Source organism: Pelophylax lessonae, assembly GCF_965119305.1.
Source record: "Pelophylax lessonae genome assembly, chromosome: 1".
Lineage (NCBI taxonomy): Eukaryota > Metazoa > Chordata > Amphibia > Anura > Ranidae > Pelophylax > Pelophylax lessonae.
Window position 1 is genome coordinate 756,978,823 of NC_138768.1, and position 27,697 is coordinate 757,006,519.

General features: G+C 43.1%; 1 protein-coding gene across 1 annotated transcript in view; it reads right to left on the reverse strand.

Moving 5' to 3' along the window:
- The window catches only part of FAM114A1 (family with sequence similarity 114 member A1), a 45,748-nt gene extending 29,388 nt beyond the window's left edge, over positions 1 to 16,360 (reverse strand). Inside the window, exons 1-4 of the mRNA XM_082243405.1 lie at positions 16,224 to 16,360; positions 7,104 to 7,387; positions 3,956 to 4,043; positions 1,674 to 1,760 (exon numbers count right to left, since the gene is read on the reverse strand). Coding sequence (XP_082099531.1) covers positions 1,674 to 1,760; positions 3,956 to 4,043; positions 7,104 to 7,382 — 454 coding nt within the window. The 5' untranslated portion in view covers positions 7,383 to 7,387; positions 16,224 to 16,360. The remainder of the gene's footprint in view (positions 1 to 1,673; positions 1,761 to 3,955; positions 4,044 to 7,103; positions 7,388 to 16,223) is intronic.
- Positions 16,361 to 27,697: the final 11,337 nt, after the last annotated feature.

Below are 27,697 nucleotides of genomic sequence, written 5' to 3' on the forward strand. Positions count from 1 at the left end.
AGTATTTCACAGTAAGAAAATGCAATGATATTACAAAGAGTAGATGTCCTCCACAAGTGTACAACATATATCAAAGGACTGTAAGCCTGCCAGTTTATGTACAGAAGTCTTCTAAGGATAATAAAACTTCCTAAAGTTTTTTTTTAAAACTTCCATCCCATTTTTGAGTTTAAAAAATCTTAAAGCAACAAATAAAGACTATGTCCGTCAGTGAACATACAGCAATACTGCCAACACAATTTGCTCTTAGGTGTCCTTATTGTCTAAGAAAACCTGTCATGGCAGGTATATGTGGGCTACCATTGCTGGCCTCTTCTGCCTTGCTAATGCTTTGGCTTTTATGCTTTCTGAGTCACTGACCTGGAAAAGGTATAGAGACTTTTATGTCACTTATTTCCAGAAAGCTTCTTCCAAGTGTGTGGCTCATAAGTACTGAATCATACAATTTAAAAAAGGTCCAAATCTAAATTAATCACACAATTAAAAGGTCTAAAATTAAGCCAATTACACAATTAAAGGGCCCAACACAGGGGGTGAAGTTTATTACGAAGAGGAGGTGCAGGTATTGAGACAATGTATAAAAACTATAATGCCCCCTACCCCGCGCTGTAAAGTGAAAATGATTGTATATAAAATTCCTACTTCCCACTTTACACCGCAAACCAGTAAGACATTTTGGGTGGTTTTCTGTGTGAAGTGGGAATTAACGGTATATTTTTATACACTAAAATTGATATCTAATGTGAAAGCATTTTGGAGAAAATACCTGTCATAAAAAGAATGGATTTTGCAACTTATTGTATGTGGTGCTGATGTATTGTGTGTGGTAGTCTGGACGGCCATTAGAACTCGAGGGGCCCCATACAGTCTGCCTGACAGGACCCTCCAATAAAGCGTGCCTGATGGGCCTACTCCTTCACCCCACATAGAGAAGGAAGGGACTTTAAATACCTTATAGTTAATGCACAGTAATCCCACCAGCTGTGGTTACAGCAATTACGTAACACCCCCCCCCCCCCCCCCAGGCCTCATCAGTTTAGAAGCAGTAAGGGCCAGGCATGGAGAGGGGACCATTTACTCATTTTCTAATCCTCTGTTCTGTGGCCCCTGAGAATTAAATTAAAGTTCTGCCCTGCCCTTACGAATATATACTGTATATAGAATAGGCCAGAACCTTATTTTAAATTGTTGGGAGCCACAGCCTGGAAGATTAATTTGCCTGCTCATAAAATATGAGTAAATATTCTCTAGGAGCCATGACCTATGGGATTACTGTGCATGAATCCAAAGGTATTTTAAGAGTTTTTACCTGCTCCCAGCTTAACAGAAGGGACCCAGGCCCATTACAGGAGGGCTGGCTCTACCCCCTATCAGCGGCTCTGGTGGGAATATGGATTATGAATTGTACATTGCATTAGCGCTCTGTGTGAGGGGGGGAAATACAACATTTTACAGTTGTCTCCAGAACAAGAAATGAAAGAAAATCTTCTTGACACCTATTACGGTGAGAACTGTCTGAGTGGGGAATTCCCCTCACTTTAGAGAGATTTCCACTAACTTTCTGTTGTGTCTTTGGGACAGGAAGTGAACGGAGCATTGCACATTTAATTCCATGAAAATGTAAGTGCAGGGCACGTTTCTGGTAGTGATCAGACATGACACAAAATTCTCACCCTGTTCTCCAGTATCGGACTCAGACTCTGAGTTTCTCATTCGCAAAGTGGCTCCAGCTTTTTCCTTGACTGCAGATAGGCTATGACCTGTTTAGAAAAAGTACTCATTTTATTTTTTTTATATATTCATACATTTAATATCTCAGCCTACTAGACAGTACAGACTCATTTAAGGAAGGATAGACCAATTGCTTTTTTTTTTTTGTTTTTTGGACAGGGTGGTGAAGAGCTATAAAACCTCTGGTGAGTCTTCATTGCCATATGTGTCCTTGTTGCGTAGATTTCCCCTACTGTCTGTTCTGGTGACTGCTTTTCACATCTTGGCATACAGGACAGAAAATTAAGGGAAAGGTTTCCTAATGAGGACACAGACAACAATAAAAAACAGAGATTTAATCCTTTCACACTATAACAACCAGTGGCGCCTGGTGTGTTGAGGGCGCAGGGGCAATGTTTTTTTTTTTTTTTTTTTTTCAATCACCTGATTATAGCCAGTGGCTCTAATAGGGCGATGGAAAGGGTGGTCCCGGGGGGGAAAACCAGTGCGTCCCGAGCCCACCCATTGTGTGACAATAGCCAATGAAAATTCGCTATTGTCACACCGATCCTCCTCCTCCTCCTCCAATCAGGAAGCCGGTCTAATACCAGCTTCCTGATTGGCCACATGGCAAACCCCATGCAATTGGCTGAGCCGAGGAGGAGGCGGGAGCGGGAGGAGGACTCGAGAAGATGCGCCGCCGGAAGCCGCCTGCCGAAGCCGGAAGCCGCCCGCCGAAGACGGAGTGAGAAGAAGCCGCCCGCCGGGAGTCCGGGACCTGCTCCAGGTAAGTGCACTGGTCTGGGGGGTGGGGGGGTGGGGGTGGCACACCGCATTGAAAGGGGCATGCACGCTGAACTCTGCATTGATGGGGGGACGGCACGGCACAAAGTTCATTGCATTGAAGGGGGCACAGTTGCATTGAAGGGGGCACACACGCTGAACTCTGCATTGTGGGGGCACAACACAGTGTTCATTGCATTGTGGGGGCACAGCACAGTGTTCATTGCATTGTGGGGGCACAGCACAGTGTTCATTGCATTGAAGAGGGCACAGCACAGTGTTCATTGCATTGTGGGGGCACAGCACAGTGTTCATTGCATTGAAGGGGGCACAGAACAGTGTTCATTGCATTGAAGGGGGCACAGCACAGTGTTCATTGCATTGAAGGGGGCACAGCACAGTGTTCATTGCATTGTGGGGGCACAGCACAGTGTTCATTGCATTGTGGGGGCACAGCACAGTGTTCATTGCATTGTGGGGGCACAGCACAGTGTTCATTGCATTGAAGGGGGCATGTACGCTGGTCACTACATTGAAGGGGGCATGTACGCTGGTCTCTGCATTGAAAGGGGGCATGTACGCTGGTCTCTGCATTGAAAGGGGGCATGTACGCTGGTCTCTGCATTGAAAGGGGGCATGTACGCTGGTCTCTGCATTGAAAGGGGGCATATACCATCTCCTGTACCATGACCTGTGACATGCCTGTACCATGACCTGTGCCATGCCTATACCATATCTGTGCCATGCCTATACCATCACCTGTACCATGATCTGTGCCATGCCTGTACCATCACCTGTGCCATGCCTATACCATCACCTGTGCCATGCCTGTACCATGACCTCAAAGTCACGCAATTTTTTACCGCGTTTTTTGACGCGAAGCAATACCCATTACATTTTTCTTTTTGCGCCCCCCCCCCCCCCCATAAATTTTGAGCACCAGCCGCCACTGATAACAACTGTGTTGTTATTGCTGTTTGTATCTTTAAGAGCGATTTCCCTCACTTCCTGCCTGAATGCAGGCCAATTTTGTTCAGGTAGAACTGATTTTCTTAATATACAAGTCAAAAGGAATGAAGAGACAGCTTGAAGCAGCTTAGGGGGACAAATGCAGGCCAGAGGAAAATCAAAAAAGTTCAGAAGCATCTGTGAGGACATTTAGAAGGGTCTCAAACTGAAACATGCTGCATTTGCCCATTGACAAATGACCTATAGCCAGCATTTGTGCCCCCAATAAAGGGTTAGTTGGTGCTTGGGATACAGTTTTTAAACCTCATGACTTTTCCAGTTCCAAGGTGATTTAAGTAGAAAATCAAATTAGTTTTTTTACTGAAGTCATGTTTGGGTGCCTATCTGATAAGTGTATGATATAGTCTATGAATGCCATAGCTTTGTAACTCAAATTTCCCCAAATGCATTCTAAATCTGCATGGAACAGTTAAAATACAGAGAATTTCCTTACCTACAGTTGCACTAGCTGATGATAAGAGGGATTTGCCCCATGTCCCCCAGGTAGACCAGCTACTTCCTTTTGCAGCACCTTCTTCATCCTGAAGGATTAATAAAAGTATTACTTCGGGTCTATTCACATCTTCATGTTGTGGTATGATGTGCCATTTTAATGGGCCGCCAACACACCAGAACACACAAAAAAGTGGACATATGACCTTTTTTCTGACACAACACACAAACACATGGCAGTGAATTCACATTTTACAGGGACTCTTTTGACCCTCTGTTGAGGAGCAGTGCACAAAGTTGTGTTGTCTTGGCAATGGATTGAATGAATTGCAAATACATTAAAACATTTTATTTTTTTGTTTTTTTTTTCTCAAAAGAGTCCCTGTTGAACTTATGAAAACAATGTTTGCCTTATGCCCCATACACACGTGCAGATTATCTGCAGACTTTTGTCTGCAGACTTACCTTTTCTATGTAGTGCAAGGGCCTGCCGGATTGCATACAAATTGAAAGTGTTTAGGTTTGACCTCATATTATATGGTTTTGGTAAGTCTGCAGACAAAAGTCTGCAGATAATCTGCACGTGTGTATGGGGCATGACCAAACCATGTTTTGGTCCATAAATTATGAAAAGAAAAATATATGTTTATTTCAACTAATTTGCATTTTAGTAATTTCAGAGGCAGGCAAAAATGGACCCTTTAAGGATTTTTGCCTTGCTACCAACTGCAGGATTTAGAGTACTGAAAATAAAAAATGATCCAATTTATTTAAGATTTTTTTTTTTTCTTCATTTATATGTTGTTATGTTTATGGTTGCATTAATAGACATCTGTCTTGAGAAAAAGAATATGAAGGCAGAGCTATATGAAATGTAAAGTCCAATAAATCTGGATCTCACAACATCTGCTAAAAAAAATAACATACATTGAATGCTTATGGTATGAGGAGAGGTGGTAGTTTGAGAAGAATAGTCTGTCATGGCCAATATATATTTGAAAAGCAAAGATTCTGCGCAAAACTGCACTAGAAACCCCTCATGGACTTTAAAGATAGACCAAAATCAAAAAACTTGTTAAAAAAAAAAATGAAGGAACATACAAACATTACAGCAGTATACAAAATACATACAGATAAAACAACTGGGTACCCATTACATCAGGGGTGTTAAACTCAATTTCATCATGGGCCGCATCAGCATTATGGTTGCCCTGAAAGGGCCAGTTATATCTGTAAGATTCGATGTCCAGAGCACTCCACGCCCCCTTACACGAGATGTCAAGAGCCCCCACCATCAGAATTCAAGAGTCACCCACATTTCCATACATCACAATGCACCCCCTTAATTTGTTCTGCTGTCAGAAAGAAGATGCGGGTGGGTCTGGGAAGAAGAAAGTGCAGGGTCTGGAGGAGAAGCAGAGGAGGGCTGGAGTCAGCTTCCAGAGTCTGATGAATGCTGAGACCAGGGGACGCAGAGGCAAGGTGGTGTTGCGGCTGCACAGAGAGGTGCAGCATCTGTAGGAGGAGTTCTGCCCTCCTCTCTGCTGCGAACTGCTGAGAAAGGGGGGGGGGCAATGACAAGCCTTTCTGCAGCTTCACAGGAGTGCAGGATCTGGCAAAGGAGTCCTGTCCTCTCTGCTGCCGACTACTGAGACAAGGTGGGTGGCAGAGACAAGGGGAGTGCCATAGCTGCAGGAGAGGTGCAAGGGCCACATGAAATGGCCTGGGGGGGCCGCATTCGGCCCACGGGCCTTGTGTTTGACACCTGTGCATTACATCACAGAGACATGGAAAACAAGCGGCCACCAGTACAGTAATGAACTATCGGGTTAGCTGCCATGAACTTTTGTATGAACACCTAACATGTTTTGGACTAATATAGTAGAATCCTTCTTCAGAGGTGCAATGATGGGTACTATTTTTTTCTAAAATATAAATGTATTAGGTTAGTAATGTAATCATACCTATCACAAATAAGTAATGTGTATAAAGTAGAAGGTATATCACAAAGATGCAGTAATATCACAGTCAAAACATTACATAAGCTACAAATATACTTACAAAGTTCAACAAATATACTGCACATCATAGCTGGATGAAGAATAACCACTGCCAGATGGACCCGCACGATTAAAGACCCCCTATGTTTTCAACGAATAGGTCCTCAGATAGAGACAGAGTGGCAGTCACAAGGACCCCAAAACGAGCAATCGCCCATCTATACTCCAGCCAGGGGTGGGCGGTTGCTCGTTTTGGGGTCCTGGTGACTGCGACTCTGAGGACTTATTGGTTCACAACAAAGGGGATCTTTGCGGGGCCATCCGGCATCGTATGGGTCCATCCGGCAGTGGTTATTCTTCATCCGGCTATGATGTGCAATATATTTGTTGAACTTTGTAAGTATAATTATAGCTTATGTAATGTTTTGACTGTGATATTACTGCATCTTTGTGATATACCTTCTACTTTATACTATATACACACATTACTTATTTGTGATAGGTATGATTACATTACTAACATAATACATTTATATTTTAGAAAATAATAGTACCCATCGTTGCACCTCTGAAGAAGGACTCTCCTATATTAGTCCGAAACAGGTTAGGTGTCCACACAAAAGTTCCTGCCAGCTAGCCCTATGGTTCATTACGAGTGGCCGTATTTTTTCCATGTCCCTGTATTGTAATACTCATTTGCTTTATCTGTATCTATTTTGTATACTGCTGTAATGTTTGTATGTTCCTTTTTTTTTTATTTCTTTTTTCCGCTTTTAGGAAGTTAAATAAAAAAAAAACATAAAACAACAACATCTTTAAAAGTTTATGAGGGGTTTCTAGGTAGGGTAGCTTTGCACAGAATCTCTACCTTGAATGCTTGCACATATAGAAAGCAGACCAATGTAACAAAGGCGATTATTTATTTGGGATTTTCAATCTTCCCTTTAACAGAAAAAATAAACTTTCCCACTTGCTGAATCAATCTTTAAATCTACACTGAGATATACTGTAATTATACAAATGGTATTATTGTAAATGTTCATTTTCCATCGAGCAGTGCAAGAAGCAATGGTGATCATCTTTCCAAACCATGTTCTTTTTAGAATTAAAGCTCTTGAAAGTAAGAAAGAAAACAAAAGGATGACATACGGGATGGTCATGCTCTTCCTGGTTGTCTGTGGACTCAGATGCTGGCTCTAAGCTCACCGACTCACAAAGTTCCTCTGGGCTTTCTTGGGTTTGCCCATCTTGGTGGACTTTTTCCTGAGAGTCTGGAGCCGACTCAGCAGATGATGTATAGAACTCTTGGCTGCTCTGTGTGCTTTCCTGGGATGTAGACTTGCTGTCCTCACTCAGTACCAGATCTGTGATCTTTTCTAGAGCAGTCTCTGTGTTTTCTTCCTCCGTTTTACTTTCCTCGCTTGACATTTTGGCTATGGGTAGGAAAGACATCTGATGAAGTAAACCATTAAAAATTCATACAACAGATCATTAACCACTTTACCCCCGCTCACTGTGCCTCTACTGCGGCACAGTGGCTCGTTCCCGTCCAGCGACGTAGACCTACGTCGCTGGACTCCTCCCCTTGTGGGCGGCGCTTGCGCACCGCCGGAGGCTCGCTCCCACTGTATTCAGTCACAGCGGGAGTCGGGCCAGGGGAGGAGCAGCGGCGATTGCCGCTGCTCTTCCCCGATCGTCGGGGAATCGAGTTTGGAGATCTGCCCGCTTGTGTAAACAGAGTGGGCGGATCTCCTAAGTGACAGATTGCAGGGTTCAGCATAGCTGAACATGAGATCTGTCCCTGTGTCACTCAGTCACCTCCCCCCACACACATTAGTAAGCACCAGGCATACATTAACCCCTCCCTCTCTAATAAAATTAACCCCTTCCCTGCCAGTGTCGTTTTTACAGTAACAGTGCATATTTATAGCACTGATTACTGTAGTAATGTCACTGGTAACCCCAAAAGTGTCAAAAATGTCAGTCAAGGGTCCGATCTGTCCGCCGCAATGTCGCAGTCCCGCAAAAAAAAAAAAAAAAAAAATCGCAGATCGCCGCAATTACTCGTTAAAAAACACCAAAAATGACAGAAATCTTTCCCTTAGTTAGTAAGCGCAATAACTTTTGCGCAAACCAATCAAAATACGCTTATTGTGATTTTTTTTACCAAACATAGTTAGCAGAAAACAAATTGGCCAAAAATTTAAAAAAAATTTGATTTTTACATTTTTTTGGGGGGGAATTTCATATACAAAAATGTGAAAAATATTGTTATTTTTTCAAAATTTACGCTCTTTTTTTGTTTATAGCACAAAAAGTAAAAAAAAAAAAAAAAAAAAAAAAAAAAAAAAAAAAAAAAATCGCACAGGTCATCAAATACCACCAAAAGAAAGCTGTTTGTGGGAAAAAAAGGACGTAAATTTTGTTTGGGTACGGCGTCGCACGACCGCGCAATTGTCAGTTAAAGTCACACAGTGCCGAATCGCAAAAAGTGGCCTGGACGTAAGACAGCAAAATCCTCCGGTGGTAAAGTGGTTAATAGGTAGGTGCATAGGTACACAAATCTCTTTCTCTGCTGCTTTTCTTATCTCTAGGCCTCAGATGATTTTTAGCATGTGGCTGCCATTCTGCCAAGGCTTGGGGAATGTTTACAGGCGGTGTGGCTGTCCTCCTACATCTGGTACATCTGCAGCATTTGTCTGCATCTGAGGTTGGTAAATGGTAAATACATAATACACCTCGATTAGGAGGGAGGGATGGAATAAATAAAGAGGTTTTGGTAAAACTGAACCTTAAAGTTGTGGGAGATTAGCACTGTGTTGCTGCTCTGTATAAGAGGGGCCATGCCAAGTTTTTTCTACTTTGTACTTTTTCAAAAAGCTAAAGCTCAACCTGCTTTTTTTTTTTGGCTTTGTATGTGTCCATTGTGAATATATCTCCCAACTACTGGTTTATTAATAATATTATTACCATTAGGATATAGGATTTATATAGTGGCAAGATCTAAAGGAAACTGATGGGTGCCAGACAGAGCAACCCACAAGGGTAAATCTCACAAATTGGGGCATATACATAGCACCTAAAATCTGAGCTGTAACCCTTCCCCACTCTATCCTAAGATCACATGGGTGGCCAGGGGGAGGTAAAAACAGGCAGCTGATCTCTGTCTTTCCCTGACTGCCTGCCTATAAATGTGACATGGTGGTCACTCAGGCCTTTCTACACTGCCACAGCTACAATTCTTTTAACAGGTCTGACAGGCGGCATTGTGCCACAACTGTGTGCAAAATGTAGTTCAATGTAAAATCCCCACAGGAGTTGGCAAGGAAAAAACAAATCACTGGAATTAGGGAGACAACTAAACTGTCCCTGAACCGCCTCTGAAAGGCCATGGATCATTTTCACAGGGGCTGTACAACCCGTCACCCGTGTGAATGAGCCCTAAAAGAGAAAACCTTAGCTGGAGTTGGAGTTTATCAAACTCCACATTATCTAACATTACAAGACATGAATGTGTATAAAAATATGGTTCGGTCACAATTGAAATGAGCAACAAAGAAACAGATACTTCCTGAACAGAACACCTGTTACACCTTCTAAAGCACATACTTGGCATCATTTTTAGACATAACTTCAACACATTCAGTATGCACCAAATACGGTCATAGATACTTGTAAATCTGTCTACTGTATAACCCAGCCATTCCAACTAGGGTTCCTCCTGAGACTTCCTTTAGCTGTGGCTGATTGACCTCCCATGTTGATGGTGCCTGCATTGGTCTGAGTCAGTCAAGTCAGCTGCATTAACCCAATGATCTTTTTTAGCTGCCCATAAGGAGGGCATCCTGCCCACTGACCACCAACGTGAGGGAGGGGGGTTGAATTCTTCCCACTGACCACCAATAAAATTGTTTTTTTGCAAGGGTTCCCCAGAACATGGAATCTATTTCAAAGGTTCCTCTGGGGTAAAAAGGCTGAGAAAGGTTGATATACCAGTATATCAGGTCAATAGAACACAAAAAAAAAAAAAAAAAATGTAGAATATTCTAAACAATAAAACTGTTTTGTGATACAGAGACAGATAAGAAATTAATTAATTAATATAGCTGCAAACACTTTATTGTCATGAACACTGTTTCTACAGAGATCTATTCTAGAGGGCTAAATTACATTTTACACAAATAGGACTATAAACACATACATACATACACACAGTATATAAAAATGTATTTATATATATATATATATATATATATATATATATATATATATATATACACACACACACACACACACACACACACACACATACATATATACACATACATACATACATACATACACATACATACATACACACACACAGAATAAAATTTATACATAAACACACACACACACACACACACACACACACACACATTTATAATATATATATATATATATATATATATATATATATTATACATATACATACATACATACACCATACATACACACGCACACATATATATATATATATATATATATATATATATATATATACGGTGTGTATTCATACTCCTTCAAATTTTCCACATTTTGTCATGTTACAACCAAAAGTGCAATTGTATTTTATTGGGATTTATGTGAAAGACTAACACAAGGTGGCACATAATTGTGAAGTGGAAGGAAAATGATAAATGGTTTTCAAAATTTTTTACAAATAATTATCTGAAAAGTGTGGCATGCATTTGTATTCAGCCCCCTTTACTCTGATACCCCTAACTAAAATAAAGTGGAACCAATTGCCTTCAGAAGTCTCCTAATTAGTAAATAGAGTCCACCTGTGTGTAATTTAATCTCAGTATAAATACAGCTGTTCTGTGAAGCCCTCAGAGCTGTATACATGCCCCCTTCAATGAAGTGACCAGCATACATGCCCCCTTCAATGTAGTGACCAGCGTACATGCCCCCTTCAATGTAGTGATCAGCGTACATGCCCCCTTCAATGTAGTGACCAGCGTACATGCCCCCTTCAATGTAGTGACCAGCGTACATGCCCCCTTCAATGCAGTGACCAGTATACATGCCCCCTTCAATGCAGTGACCAGTATACATGCCTCTTTCAATGCAGAGACCAGCGTGCTTGTGTGCCCCCCCCCCCCCCCCCCGAGACTTCACTTACCTCTGGTGCCACTGCAGTGGACGTCTTCTTCCTCCGAGTCCTCGCCCTGCATGCGCGCCGCCCGTCACTGTCCCGACTCCCTGGCGTGCTGCTCGGGAGTCAACGTCTTCTTCCTCCATGGGGGCCGCGACTCGGTCGGACCTGTGTCCTCCGACAGGACACCGGACATCTTCTTCCTCCATGCGTGCCGCCCGCTGCCCTCTTCTCTGACGTCGGGACGGCGCATGACTAACACACGCACTGCCCCCCACGCGACGTCACCCGGGATGTCCTCTATGATTGGTCCAGGCTGGAGACTGGACCAATCACAGCCAGGACATCCGGAAAGTGGGGAGTGTCGGGGCGCATTGCTTTGGGCCCCGATGACCCCCAGAAGGCCGCCAATCGGCAGCTCTGCTAAAAGCACGTGGGTGCAAAACCCCACCCCCCCATAGCCACCAGTTAGTCCGGCGCCCCTAGTGAGCTGAAAATTGTATTTTTTTTTCTTCCTTTTTTTTTTTATTGGGCCACGGAGATTGGGGGGGGGGGGGCGGCGCCCCTGCGCCCCCTATAGACCGGCCGCCACTGGTGAGGATGCTTTTCTTTAGCAGGGACAGGGAAGCTGGTCAGAGTGGATGGGAGGATGGGAAGATGATGGAGCCGAACTCAGGGCAATCTTAGAAGAAAACCTGTTGAAGTCTGCAAAAAAGACTTGAGACTGGGGCAGAGGTTCACCTTCCAGCAGGACAACGACCCTAAACATACAGCCAGAGCTACAATGGTTTAGAGCAAAGCATAGTCATGTGTTAGAATGGATCAGGCATAGCCCAGACCTAAATCCAATTGAGAATCTGTGGCAAGACTTGAAAATTGCAGTTCACAGACGCTCTCCATCCAATCTGACAGAGCTTGAGCTTGCAAAGAAGAATGGGCATAAATGTAATTCTCTAGTCTAGATGAACAAAGCTGGTAGAGACATCACCAAAAAGACTTGCAGCTGTAATTGCAGTAAAAGGTGGTTCTAAAGAGTATTGACTCAGGGGGGCTGAATACAAATATACTCCACACTTTTTTTTTTACTCCACACAAACCATTTATATATACACACACTGTTGGAGTGTGTGTATATATATATATATATATATATATATATATATATATATATATATATATATATATATATATATATATACACACACACACACACACACACACACACATGCACAGGCACACTACATGCCAGTCAATATACAAACAATACTATAACAATACAGTTTTGGTTTCCTTACAACACTAATACATGTCGATTTAGCATTTAAAATAATAATTTTTATTGCCATACTTATAAATATTAACTCAGCGGCACAAATCTCCATACTCAGGGCTCTTTCCTAAAGTTAAAAATGATCAATGATTAAGCAGGATTTATAAAAGAACAGCAATAGGAAGAATCAGAGTTTTTAAAGTGACTCTCCTCTCAGTCATTGTTAACTGTCATATTAACTGTCCCCGGCTGATCCTGCTACTTAGAAATGGCTTTTCTTAATGAAATCATTAATATGCAACGGTGTTGCCCAGCCATACTTACATTTTTATCTCTCAGCAGCCAGATGTGTATTATGCCACGCTGCAGGCTCCGGGATTAATCCTCCATATGCTGTATAGGACTGCCTTTACAAACTAATTTCCAATGAAAAAACTTCCACAACTGCCAAGTTCTATTCCCTAAATGTAAAAAGCCAGATTCTTAAGAGGAAAAGAGTTCTAATCCTCAGTAGCACTATCACTGAACTGCTCAGATTTACCCAGACAAGAAGGGGTTAACGTACTATTACTCCACCCTCAATACGCACACCACTTTTAAAAAAATGGATCCAACCTCTAGACTGGGATCTGACTCGGATGCAGATTAGGATACAAGGGTAACATACTGCAATAACTTGTAGCTGGGGGGGGGGGATGTTTTGGAACTAGACTGCATGAGCATCATGGGAAATGTAGTTCCAAAACTTCTGGGGTGCCAAGGTTTGCAATCACTGCCATAGGGTATACTAGGTTTGCAGGGTCGGCCTCACCATGGGTCCCACTGGGTCCATTGGACCCAGGATCACTTAAGCCTCGTACACACGCAACGAATTTCTGCCGACCGTATTTTGTCCAGAGTGGTGTCTCTTGGTTGGAATGTGCTCTAGACTGCACACAAATTTTCCCATACGACAGAATTCTATTTTAGAAGTGATGTGTTGGATTGCTTTCTATGTGTTCTTTCATCTCTGAGCATGCCTAGTCTTTCTCATAAGATTTTTCCCCATCGAAATCTGTACTAATTAGACGAAAATCGGACGTATGTTGACGGACGACAAAAATGATATAGCCTGCACACCACAATTTTTTCGGCCAAAAAGTAGGAGTCGGTTGTCGGAAGCACCATACTAACAATCCGAAAATCGGCAGATCGGTCGTCGGACGAAATTTCCCAGCCGAATTTCTTATCGTGTGTACGGGGCTTTAGAGAGGGGTGGCAAATTGACTCCCAAGATTTTTTTTCCAGTAGTTTTGTGTGTCATCAGTTTGCGGCGCGTTATGGGCGGCATTTCCCCATCTCATCCTCCCGCCTGTAGTGCAAATTGAGGAGTATGAGGAGGCTGAGAGTCTCCTCCAGGGAATGTCCCTCACGTGATCGTGGTGTGCGCAATGACGCCAGATATCAGCGCACTCCATCTCACGCAGGGCAGGCTGGATCTTCTAGGGTGGTGGCCGCGGCGGACACAGGAGTGACAGGAGGACTGAGGACAGACAGTGGGTGTTTGGTGGACCGGTCTGGTGGTGAGTTATGGAAGAAGATAACAGGATATATTGTACATTTTATAATGGACGTGCAAGCCTTTTATTGTGATTTTTTTTTGGGGGGGGGGGGGCACCATTTTTTCTTGGACCCAGGCAGCACAATGCCTTGGGTCAGCCCTGTAGAGTTACCTCCTCATCCCTTTAAACCAGGACACACTTTAACCACTTAAGCCCCGGAGGATTTTCCTGCTAAAAGACCAGGGGGTATTTTGCGATTCGGCACTGCGTGACTTTAACGGACAATTGCGCGGTCGTGCGACGCTGTACCTAAACGAATTTGGCGTCCTTTTTTTCCCACAAACAGAGCTTTCTTTTGGTGGTATTTGATCACCTGTGCGATTTTTTGATCACGCGCTATAAACAAAAAAATAGCGACAATTTTGCAAAAATAGCAATATTTTTCACATTTTTTTTATATGAAATTCCCCCCAAAAAATGTAAAAATCAAAATTTTTTAACATTTTCGGCCAATTTGTTTTATCCTACCTATGTTTGGTAAAAAAAAAAAATCACAAAAAGCGTATTTTTATTGGTTTGCGCAAAAGTTATCGCGTTTACTAACAAAGGGAAAGATTTTTGTCATTTTTGTTGTTTTTTTTTAACGCGTAATGGCGGCGATCTGCGATTTTTTTTGCGGTACTGCGACATTGTGGCGGACAGATCGGACCCTTGACTGACATTTTTGACACTTTTGGGGTTACCAGTGACATTTCTACAGTAATCAGTGCTATACATATGCATTGTTACTGTAAAAATACACTGGTAGTGAAGGGGTTAACTTTATTTGGGAGGGAGGGGCTGTGTGTGTCCCTAGGGGCGTGCTTTCTACTGTGATTGGCTGTGGCTTGAGCTGTAAGGACACTGATCAATGGATCTACATAGTAGATCCGTGTGATCAGTGTCTTTACAGCGAGGAGAATGACAGGTGGCTTGTTTACACAAGCTGCCTGACATTCTCCCTCTCCCCCGACGATCGCCGAGTGACCGGCGGACATCGGGTCCGCTGGTCACACGCGCGGGGGGGGGGGGGGGTCCGTGACCGCGCGGGAGCGCGCCTCCGCGGGCGCGCGCTCGCTCCCCAGACCCTCCCAGGCTAGTGACGTTAATTAACGTCACTCTGCCTGGCAGGGGCTGACCGCCGCAGTAAATCTACTTGCGGCAGTCGGCAAGCGGTTAAGTACACAGATTCTGAGGCTGATTAAGGTGGTAAATAAACTCACTTGGTGCATTATCTGCATCATAAGTGTGCACAGCCTATTGCATTAGGGTGTGCACCTCAAAGCTCAAACACATATGTGTGTGTGTATATATATATATATATACACACTGACGGTGTCAGTAGCGCAGTGAACAGTGTCAGTAAGGCAGAGATTGGTGTATTTATTATTTGTATTATTTTTTATTCTTTTTTTACACTTTTTTTTTTTTTTTTTAAATCATTTTTACACATTTTTTATGAGGCCCATTAGGGGACTTTGGTAAAATATCAGGGGTTTAAGCAGGGGGAATCTGCGCCACCCAGAGTGATTAGGGTGTGCCCAGGCACACCTGGCACACCCTGTGCGCACGCCTATGATCTGCATTATATCAGCCACAGAACCTGTGTAATTAATATGCGTCCTGGATTAAAGGGATGAGGTGGCAACCCCAGGGTATACTGGCACTCATTTTTCTAATGGCCGCCAATCCTACATTTCATGCAATTGATTATTTGAATAATTCTGAATATAGTAACAACTCCAAAGTAGTTGTTGGTGTTAGACAAGCAATGAAATAAAGGGAAAGCAGTCCTGGTAGATCAGCAGACAGGGGTGCTCAATGGATACAGATTATTATGTTCCCTCTAGTGCTTTGTAGTGGGCTGTCACATCACACATGTCAGCTGTACAGCTGTGCTGGGCAGAGATTTTTGAGCTTGCAGCGCCTCCCTCAGGTATCTTTGTGCATAGCACCCAAGCCTTACAGTCCAAGTTAAATGACTTGTTGGATATTTCAGTATAGAACTCAAAAAGTGCTGCCATGAAAAGTCCTCTCCTGTATTATACATAACTGTCTATTATAGAATTCGATCTGATTGTACATGATGGTTACATTTTAGTCCTGTGATTCGGAAGCCTGCTGTCAGCTGGTGATCTGATCTTCCATGGAGGGTGATACATTGTATTCAGTATGTGTGCACAGTGTTGATGTGTAGGGTGCAGGGTGTGGAGGAGCTCAGGCTGGGATCAGGACTTTCCTACAAAGATGTAAGTGTAAATAAATAGAGGAAATGTTCTTACCTTAGAGCAGATCTCCCTCCTTCCACTGATCAGCCTGGAGCCTCCTCCTCCTCCCTCCCTGCCACGTACACTGGAGGCTGGATACACACAGCTCCCATTCAGGACAATGTGCAGCCCATTGTATGGAGGCCAGACACACAGCACTGTGTGCTACACCCACTCCCTGCATGATCACTGGAGGAGGACTTCTACACTGGGATGATCCAAGTATGGGACCCTGAAATGTCATCCTTCATTAAAGGGACAGGTCATGCAAAAGAGCTGTTCAGTTACATCTGAATCATCTGCTGGCTTTATATAGTATAGCTTTAGGGCTCATGCACATGGGTGTAAACAAATGCTGCGCTCACATCCATACAGCAGATTGTGTGTTTTTTTCTTCAGATCTGAGCACAACAGTATTGTAGGTTATGGACCCATGTCCACAGCTGCATTGATCAGCTGTATGAAGTCAAAGTAGAAAATTGTGAACACGTATAAAGGCATACTGGGCCACTTCCCTACCGGGCACTTTCACCCCCTTCCTGCACATGACAATTTTCAGCTTTCAGTGCTGATATTTGCCCGGTCATGCTATGCTGTGTCCAAACACAATTTTTATAATTTTTTTTTTTTTTAAGACAGATAGATCTTTCTTTTGGTATTTTTTAATCACCACTGATTTTTATTTTTTTACTAAATAAATGAAAAAAGACCAAACATTTCTAAAAAAAAGTTTTTCATAGTGTCTGTTACAAAATTTTGTAAATAAGTAAGTTTTCTCCTTCACTGATATGCAGCACTGATGGGCAATGATAGGGGGCACTGACAGGTATCACTGGTTGGCAGTGATTGACATCACTGGTAGGCATCACTGATGGGACTGCACTGATAAGCAGTGCACCGATTATCAGTGCAGATCCTTCCACTTTATAAAACTCTGGTCCGACCGCATCTGGAGTATTCTGTCCAGTTCTGGTCACCAGTCCTCAGGAGGGATGTGTTGGAGCTGGAGAGAGTCCAGAGAAGGGCAACTAAACTGATTAGGGGATTGCAGGACCTTAATTATGAAGAGCGTCTGCAATCGCTTGATTTATTCTCCCTGGAGAAGAGACGCCTGAGGGGGGACATGATAGCAATTTACAAATATCTCAATGGGGATCTCAGCTTAGAAAAAAAGCTGTTCAGTCGAAGGGATTGCACGAGGACTCGAGGGCATACAATGCGATTAGAGGAGAAGTGTTTTAACCTCAGGCAACGTGGGGGGTTCTTTACTGTGAGGGCTACAAGACTGTGGAATTCTCTACCACAAGAGGTGGTTTCTGCGGGAAGTATGGTGGCTTTCAAAAGACTCTTAGACGTACATCTCAAGGATCAGAACATTCAGGGGTATGTGAGATGATTACAGCCACACACACCTACACAGGTTGAACTGGATGGACTATTGTCTTTATTCAACCTCATCTACTATGTAAGATCCCCCTGTCAGGAAAGTCGCTTATCGGCTCTCCTCTTCTCTACTCAGGCGCTGTCAGCATGAGTAGAGGAATGCCGATAACCGGCACTTCCTATTTACACTGTTCTGTCAGATAAAGCACAATATTGATAGTCCACAATGGTAACAAGTCTGTATCCAAATGACAGGCACAGTCCAAAAAATAAGATTCCAGTATCAGATGATTAGACCAACGTTCATATCTCCTTACCAGAAAGCAGAATGGAGTTCGCCCAAAAACTCAAATCGGATCAGTACACCCAGCCTTCAATCGATGTGTTCAGATAATCCTCACATCCACAGGTGGTGGTCATATATAAAAGAAATATTGACACTCCATAGCATAATACTGTTGAATACTATTACATCACCCTGAGGAGTGCACACCGTCACCAGATGGCTGATAGTATGAAGCACCAGCACCCTTAAGTCCCAAATGCTTACCAGATAGTAAATATTGTAAATATGTGTTAAGTAGGAATGGAAGTGACACACAGAGACCACACTGCCTCTTACCAGATTGAAATAAGTGAGAGCCACACAGTCTGTCGTCCAGTCCTCGGAGCCAATAGCTCTAACGGTCCCTCCAAAGTAAGACAGGTTCTCCCAGACTATAATGGGTTAAAGCCACTCTCCCCAGAAGCCAATCCTTGGAGTAAGTGTCGCCGGGAGAAGATTCTTAGGTTGACTCAATCGTGTATCTTAGTCAGGCGATTCCCCCTCAGTATTCACATGCCTCCAGGGATGCGTCTCTGTCATGGGGTCAACCTCTGCGAGGAGACGCTGCCCTGCCCTCAGGTGTCCTTATTCACAGTCTCAGGATTTGATCTTCCCTGGTATAGCCTCCTGCTGGCAGGTTAATATTCATACAGAGGTGCTAACTTTCTACCCCCCTCAGTTCTCAATGGAAGAAATTTCTCTGGCTGTTAAAAAAAAACATCTCTCACTCCTCCTACTGCAAAGTGCCTATTGGGGTCTGTAGTGTAAGGAGTATATTTGTCCCATTATTTGTCTGCTGTCTTAAACTACAACTCCCAGGATTCTTAATGCTTTGCATAGAAACATAACATCAGTAACTCAGCAGAGGGAGAGAATAGTAAAAGGCAATATCTCCTTCTCCATATTGCTGTAACCCAGCACCAGGCTACAGCTGAAAGATATATCCAGTTTTTAAAGCAGCATACTGTATGCTCCCATCCAGATGATTTTTTCAGGGAAGGCCTTGCATTATTCAGCAGGATCATACTAAACCACATACTGCATCTATGACAACAGCATGGCTTCACAGTAGAAGAGTCCAGGTGCTTAACTGGCCTGCCTGCAGTCCAGACCTTTCACCAATTGGAAGAATTTGGTGCATCTGGAAATAAAAAACATAACAAAGAAGACCCAGGACTGTTCAGCAGTTAGAATCAAAACAACATTTTTTATCATTTTTTTTTTTTTTTACACAAATAGAGCTTTCTTTTGGTGGTATTTATTCACCTCTGGGTTTTTTATTTTTTTGCTACATAAATGAATAAAGACCGAAAATGTTGAAAAAAAAATGTTTTCATAGTTTGTTATACAATTCTGCAAACATGTAATTTTTCTCCTTCACTCATGTGTGCTGATAAGGCTGCACTGATGGGCACTAAAGAGGCGGCACTGATGAGGCTGCATTGATGGGCACTGATAGGCTGCACTATTGAGCACTGATGAGGCAGCACTGGGGGGCACTGATGAGGAGACACTGCTGGGCATGGATCAGGCTGCACTGGTAGACAGCACTGATAGGGGGCACTGATGGGCACTTATTAGCAGCACTGGTTGACACCTATTGGCAGCATTGATGGGCACAGATTGGCAGCACTGGTGGGCACAGATTGGCAGCACTGGTGGGCACTGTTGGGACTGCACTGATAAGCAGAACATTAATAAATCAATGCCTTAATTATCAGTGTAAATATCCCTTTTAGAAAAGCCAGTTATTGGCTCTCTTCCCCTCTCCTCACACTGTCAGCATGAGGAAAGGAGTGCCGATAACTGACTTCTGTTTACATCTGTGATCAGCTGTGACTGGACATAGCTGATCACGTGATAAAGAGCTGCTGATTGACTTTTTACCTCAATTTGTAATCACAGTATCCTCCGGACACTGTGATCACTTACGAATTTTAATTATGTCGCATGCCTGAGCCCATCCCTGCGACAGAATAAAAATTTGCAAGTGATTGAATCTGTTGTGTTGTATTTGTTTTCTAAATGTTTTCACACAAAATTCACACAACTTTCACTCATTTTTCCCTCGAGGATTAATTGGAAAAATGTGTGAAAACTGGGTGAAAGTTGTTAGAAAACATTTTTGCAAATAAGGTGTGTTTATTGGTAACAAGAGTAGAAGAGTAGGACTGTCCATAAGAGGGATTGCTTTGATGCAGTTGGCCAGTTTAACCACTTCAGCCCCGGAAGGTTTCCCCCCTTAATGACCAGGCCATTTTTTGCGATTCGGCACTACGTTACTTTAACGGAAAACTGCGCGGTCATGCGACGCTGTACCCAAATGCAATTGATGTCATTTTTTCCCACAAATAGAGCTTTCTTTTGGTGGTATTTGATCACCTCTGTGGTTTTTAGATTTTGCGCTATAAACAAAAAAAGAGTGACAATGTTGAAAAAAACGCCATATTTTTTACTTTCTGCTATAAAACATTCCCAATGAAAATTTTTTTAAAATTTAATTTTTTTATCAGTTTAGGCTCATTTGTATTCTGCTACATATTTTTGGTAAAAAAAAAAATCCCAAAAAGCGTATTTGAATTGGTTTGCGCAAAAGTTATAGCGTTTACAAACTACAGGATAGATTTTTTTGGACTTTTTATTTATTTATTTTTTATTAGTAATGGCGGTGATCTGAGATATTTAGCGGGACTGCGACCTTGCAGCGGACAGATCGGACCCCTAACTGACATTTTTGACACTTTTTGGGGACCAGTGACACTAATACAGTAATCAGTGCTAAATAATATGCACTGTTACTGTATAAATTACACTGGCAGGGAAGGGGTTAATACTGGGGTGATCAAAGGGGTTAAATGCATGGCTAATATGCTTACTGACTGTGTGTGTGGGGGGTGGGGGGCTTCTGTGACAGGCACAGAGAGATTGCAGTTTCAGCTTAGCTGAAACTGTTGATCTTTCCCTGCCTGTCTGACAGAAGATCTTCTATCGGTTTCTCATATGATCGCGGGAGGGCAGCGGCAATCGCCGCCGCTCCTCCCGCTGTGTCTAAACACAGCGGGAGCCTGGCTCCGGCTGGACGCGCGCGCCGCCGAAACCACATGCACTCCAGTCATGTAGTACTACGTGACTGGACGCAGCCGAGCCGCCCTGCCGCAGTAATATTATGGCAGGCGCTCGGCAAGTTAGTAAACATGTATTACAATATGTGTGAACAAAAAATTCCTCTTTTTTTCATTGCAAAGTTTTCTAGAAAGGGTATATACAACCACTGGCAAAAAGTATGGAATCACCACTCTTGGAAAATGTTCATTCAATAGTTTAAATGTGTAGAAAATAACTAATCACAGACATGCCTCAAAACTATTTTCATTTGCCATTTCAACCTTCTGGCTTTAAGAAACATGTAAAGTGATTGTAAAGTCATGATTTTTTTAAAATAAAAATAACAAATATGTTATACTTACCTGCTCTGTGCAGTTGATTTTGCACAGGGCAGCCTGGATTCTCCTCTTCTTCGTCTCTCCTGGCCCCTCTCTCCCTTTGAGTTCTCCCCACAGCAAACAGCTTGCTATTGGGGCACCCAAACCACAGCTCCGTGTATGCATTCAGAGACGGAGCTGCGGTTTGGCCTCGCCCCCTCTCTCTCCTCATTGGCTAACTGACTTTGATTGACAGCAGCGGGAGCCAATGGTTCCACTGCTGTGTCTTAGCCAATGATGAGGAGGGGTGTCCCGGACGACTGAGACAGTCATGGACGTCGCTGGATCAAGATGAGGCAAGTAAGCATAAGGGGGGGGGGGGGGGCTGCTGCACAAAGAAGGTTTTTTATCTTAATGCATAGAATTCATTAACCGTTTGCCGACCGCCGCACGACTATTTACTGCGGCGGTCAGCCCCGTACAGGCAAAGTGACGTAGGGCTACATCGCTTGCCTGTGAGCCTCTAGGGGGCGAGCGCGCACTGCCGGAGGTGCGTTCCTGCCCCCGCTCGTTCCCTAACAAGTCCGCGCTTGGGACCGGTGGACCCGATGTCCGCCGGTCACTCGTGATCGTCCGGTGCAGAAGGAGAAAGGCAGGCGGCTAATGTAAACAAAGCCGCCTGTCATTCTCCCTTGTGTAACTGCAGAGATCATACGGTCCTGCTGTGTAGGATCGTATATCTCTGTGGTTACACGAAAAGCCACGCCCCTTTACAGAAATACGCCCCTAGGGACACATTTAACCCCTGTCTCTCCAATAAAGTTAACCCCTTCCCTGCCAGTGTCATTTTTACAGTAACAGTGCATATGTATAGCACTGATTACTGCAGTAATGTCACTGGTACCCCCAAAAGTGTCAAAAATGTCAGTTAGGGGTCTGATCTGTCTGCCGCAATGTCGCAGTCCCGCAAAAAAAAATCGCAGATCGCCGCCATTGCTCGTTAAAAAAAAACACCAAAAATGACAGAAATCTTTCCCTTAGTTAGTAAACGCAATAACTTTTGCGCAAACCAATCAAAATAGGCTTATTGCGATTTTTTTTTTACCAAAAGTATTGTTATTTTTTCAAAATTGTCGTTCTTTTTTTGTTTATAGCGCAAAAAGTAAAAATCGCACAGGTGATCAAATACCACCAAAAGAAAGCTCTGTTTGTGGGAAAAAAGTATGTCAATTTTATTTGGGTACAGTGTCGCACGACCGCGCAATTGTCCGTTAAAATCACGCAGTCCCGAATCGCAAAATAGGGCCTGGTCAGGAAGGGGATAAAATCTTCCGGGGCTTAAGTGGTTAACATAAACAAACTTCTGACTTTACAACCTCTTTAAAAAAAAAAAAAGAAAGAAAACTGTAGTCAATTGCAACTGCAATAAGAGAAGGTTGGGGCCGGACTGAAAAATAATATTTTTTGTCGATAGTTAAATCCATGCCTCAGAGAATTCAAGCTGTTATAAAAGATGGAGGTGGTGCAACAAAGTACTATTGGGGTACTGTAGATTTTTTTCTCATGATTCCATAATATTTTCCTCAGAATTGAATGATTCCATATTTATTTCCTCTGCTTGATCTGCAAAACAATTGCAATTGACTGCAGTTTTCATTTTTTTTTCTTTTTTTTAAGGGGAGTTCCACCCAAAAGGGGAAGTTACGCTTTAACCACCTAAAAGAGAAGTATGGGGTTTCCTTTTTTCCCCATGTATACTTACTTACATATATCTGTCCCCCGGTGCCTCTGCACTGAGAACTGAGTGATCGAACGCTGCCGATTGCTCGGTTCTGACAGCTCCCCGAGCAGAGAGCTGCTGACTGCCTGTCAGCAGCTCTCTGCTCTGCCTCCACTTCGCTCATTGGAGTGCTGACCAGTGGAGGGACGGGGAGCGAGGTGCTGAGAGGCTGAGCCAGGTGTCAGTCCAGGTACCTGGCAGATCCCGACTCCGTGGTCCCGGCACGTCCGATATGATCGATAGAGTTGATTTGGAGGAACTCCTCCATCAGCCCGATCGATCAGATAAACAACAAAATGATACAACAATATCATCTAAAAATAAAAAGAAACCAGACAAATTTCCAGCCCTAAATCTCAATCCTCATGTCCTTGTTTTTGTAAAGCTCACTAGTGAAGAAATTGGGAATATTGAGATTAAACATAACAAACAAGAAAATATGTCTCAAGCGGAGAAACAAGCCTTATGGGAATTATCACAAAACCCTCTGATCATGATCAAGCCATCAGACAAAGGTGGCAACATCGTTATCATGGACAATTACAAATATGTCAATATATGTTTAACCACTTCCATACAGAGCAGTTAGACCCCCTTCCTTCCCAGAACAATTTTCAGCTTTCAGCACTCTCACACTTTGAATGACAATTGCTCAGTCATGCTACACTGTAACCAAACAAAATTTTTATCATTTTTTTCACACAAATAGAGCTTTCTTTTGGTTGTATTTGATCACAACTGGGTTTTTTTTTTCTTCGTGATATAAGCAAAAAAAGAGCAAAAATTTTGAAAAAAAAACACTTTTTTTTAGTTTCTATTATACAATTTTGCAAAAAATTAATTTTTCTTCATACATTTAGGCCAAAATTTATACTGCTACATATCTCTGGTAAAATTAACCCAAATTAGTGTATATTATTTAGTCTGAGTGAAAGTTATTGAGTCTAGAAGCTATGGTACCAATTACTGAAAATTGATCACACCAGATGTACTGATGGCCTATCTCCTTTCTTGAGGCCCTGAAATGTCAGGATAGTACAAATACCCCCCAAATGACCCCTTTTTGTAAAGTAGACAGTCCAAGGTATTTAGTAAGAGGCATGGTGAGTTTTTTGAAGTTATAATTTTTTCCCACAATTCTTGGGAAAATTAAGAAAAACATTTTTTTTTCTTTTTTTTCCTAAAACGTTGTCAATTTATAAGCTATTTCTAACACATAGCATGTACACAGCAAAAATGACACCCCAAAATTCATTCTGCTACTCCTTCTGAGTATGGTGATACCACATGTGTGAGACTGTTACACAGCCTGGCCACAAAAAGAGACTCCACGTCCAAGTAGCACCATGAGGCATTTTAGGAGCATAAATACACATAAAACTTTCTTACTACCTATCACACTTTTCAAGGCCCTAGAGCACCAATACAATGGAAAAGTCCACAAAATGACCCCATTTTGGAAAGCAAACACTCCAACGTATATTCTATGAGGCATTATGGGTCCTTTGAACATGTCATTTTTTTCCACAAGTTTTTGGAAAATGTGGGAAAAAAATAAAAACTTTTTTTTTTTTTTACACAAAGTTGTCAATTTATAGGATATTCCTAACACATAGCATGTACACAGCAAAAATGACACCCCAAAATACATTCTGCCACTCCTCCTGAGTATGGCAATACCACATGTGTGAGACTTTTTCACAGCCTAGCCATATAGAGGGGCCCAACATCCAAGGAGCATCATCATGCATCCTAGCCACTTGCCTAGGCCTATTTTTGACATTTGGTGTTTACAAGCTAAAATCAGTTGTTTTGCTAGAAAACTGCTTAGAACCCCCAAACATTATATATTTTTTTTTTAGCAGAGACCCTAGAGATTAAAATGGAGATTATTGCAATATTTTTTATCACACCGTATTTGCGCAGCGGTCTTCCAAACGCAATTTTTTTGGAAAAAATTCACTTTTTTTAATTAAAAAATAAGAAACCAGTAAAGTTAGCCCAATTTATTTCCATAATGTGAAAGATAATGTTATGCCGAGTAAATAGATACCCAACATGTCATGTTTCAAAATTGCACACGCTCACGGAATGGCGACAAACTTTGGTACTTAAAAATCCCCATAGGCGACAATTTAAAAATTTCTACAGGTTGCCATCTTTGAGTTACAGAGGAGGTCTAGGGCTCAAATTATTCCCCTTGCTCTAACGATCGCGGCGATACCTCACATGTGTGGTTTGAACACCGTTTACATATGTGGGCGGGGTTTCCGTATGCGTCGGTTCTGCGCGCGAGCTAACGGGGACAGGGCGCTTTATTTTATTTTTTTTTTTTACTATTTATTTTATTTATTATTTTTTATTTTTACACCGTTTAACAAAAAAAAAATTGATCATTTTTATTTCTATTACAAGAAATGTAAACATTACTTGTAATAGAAAAAGGCACGACAGGACCTCTTTTTTGTAAGATCTGGGGTCAAAAAGTCCTCAGATCTCACAAGTACACTAAAAGATAGAAAAAAAAAAAAATTATTATATAAAATGAAAAAAAAAAAAGGACCTTTAAACCGGTTGCTAGGCAACAACATTTTCCGTAGCTCCGGTCCTCCAAGACCATAGAGTCAAGTGAGGGCAAGCTTGCCCTCACTCAACATCCTGTCTGTGAGGATCCGGGACCGGATCGTTTTCCCCGCTGCCGGCGGGTCCGGTAAGCGGGGAAAAGGACCGGACGCGGCTGGAGGGGGGGGGGGGCACCTCTTCCGCCATCCCGGAAGGGTGATCCCACGGTGAATCCGCCGATTATCGGAAAGCCAACCCTTATCGGAAAGCCAACCGTCCACCGTTTAAAAAAATACCAGGGATATGGCAGCTATCTGCTGCCATAACACCGGTATTTAGGTTTAAACGAAGGACGTATATAAACCTTTTTGGACTTGGACATGGTGGCTGTATGAAGGGTGACAGGTACTCGGGTACTTTGTTGGGCAGGTGACAGGCAGGTGACAGGTACTCTGGTACTGATGAGCAGGTGGCAGGTACTCGGGTACTCCGATAGGCAGGTGACAGGTACTCGGGTACTCTGATGGGCAGGTGACAGGCAGGTGATAGGTACTGATGAGTAGTACTGATACTGATAGGTGATACTGTACTGATGGGTACTGATGATCAGTACTGATACGTGATAGGTACTGATGAGTAGTGATGGATACTGATGAGCAGGCGGCAAGTACTCGGGTACTTCAGGCGTCAGGTACTCTGATGAGCAGGTGGAAGGTACTCGGGTACTCTGATGGGTAGGTGACAGGTACTCGGGTACTCTGATGGGTAGGTGACAGGTACTCAGGTACTCTGATGACGGGTACTCCGTTGACAGGTACTCAAAGTACCCGAGTACCTGTCATCAGAGTACCCGAGTACCTGTCATCAGAGTACCCGAGTATCCGTCATCAGAGTACCCGAGTACCTGTCATCAGAGTACCCGTCATCAGAGTACCCGAGTACACGTCATCAGAGCACCTGCGTACCCGTCATCAGAGTACCTGCGTACCCGTCATCAGAGTACCCGAGTACCCATCATCAGAGTACCCGAGTACCCATCATCAGAGTACCCGAGTACCCGTCATCAGAGTACCCGAGTACCCGTCATCAGAGTACCCGAGTACCCGTCATCAGAGTACCCGAGTACCTGTTATCAGAGTACCCGAGTACCTGTCATTAGAGTACCCGAGTATCTGTCATCAGAGTACCCGTCATCAGAGTACCCGAGTACCTGTCATCAGCCCATCAGAGTACCCGAGTACCTGTCATCAGAATACCTGATGGGCTGATGACAGGTACTCGGGTACTTTGATGGGCTAGTGACAGGTGCTCTTTATTGGGGGGGGCAATCAGTGTGTTTGGGGTGCACTGTATTTGGTAACTAGCTGTTACCACACTCTCTTCCTCACACAGGATCATTGTGTGAGGAGGAGAACACGGTGACAGCTAGTTACCGTGTTCTCTGTTGACATTTGTGACCGGCTGTGATTGGACACAGCCGGTCACGTGGTAAAGAGCCAATTTCATTGGCTCTTTACCTAGATCGGGGATCGACTCTGTCCGAGGGACGAGCCTCGTCTCCGATCGCTGCTCTGCGCGCCCCCGGGGGCGCACATTGCAGAGAGAACGAGCGGCTCGTGCTGGAGCCGCTCATGTGATCGGCTGTGATTGACACAGCCGATCACATGGTAAACAGCCAATTTCTATTGGCTGTTTACCTTGATCAGGGATGGGCTATGTCCGAGGGACAAGCCTCATCCCTGATCGCTGCGATGCGTCATATGACGGCCGCCCGGAACGGTAAAGCCATCCTGCCGGCGTCATATTACTATGCGCCGGTATGGATGTGGTTAAAAATTCTCAATAACAGACAATGGTATTGTCGGATCTTCACCACTAAAATAGATACGTTCTAACAAGAATTATATCAATTAATGGATTCAGCATTCTCTGATAACATTATGTCCAAATCTGATTGGGAATTTGTACGTATCAAATTTCCTCACACACCAACATTTTACTCCCTGCCTAAACTACA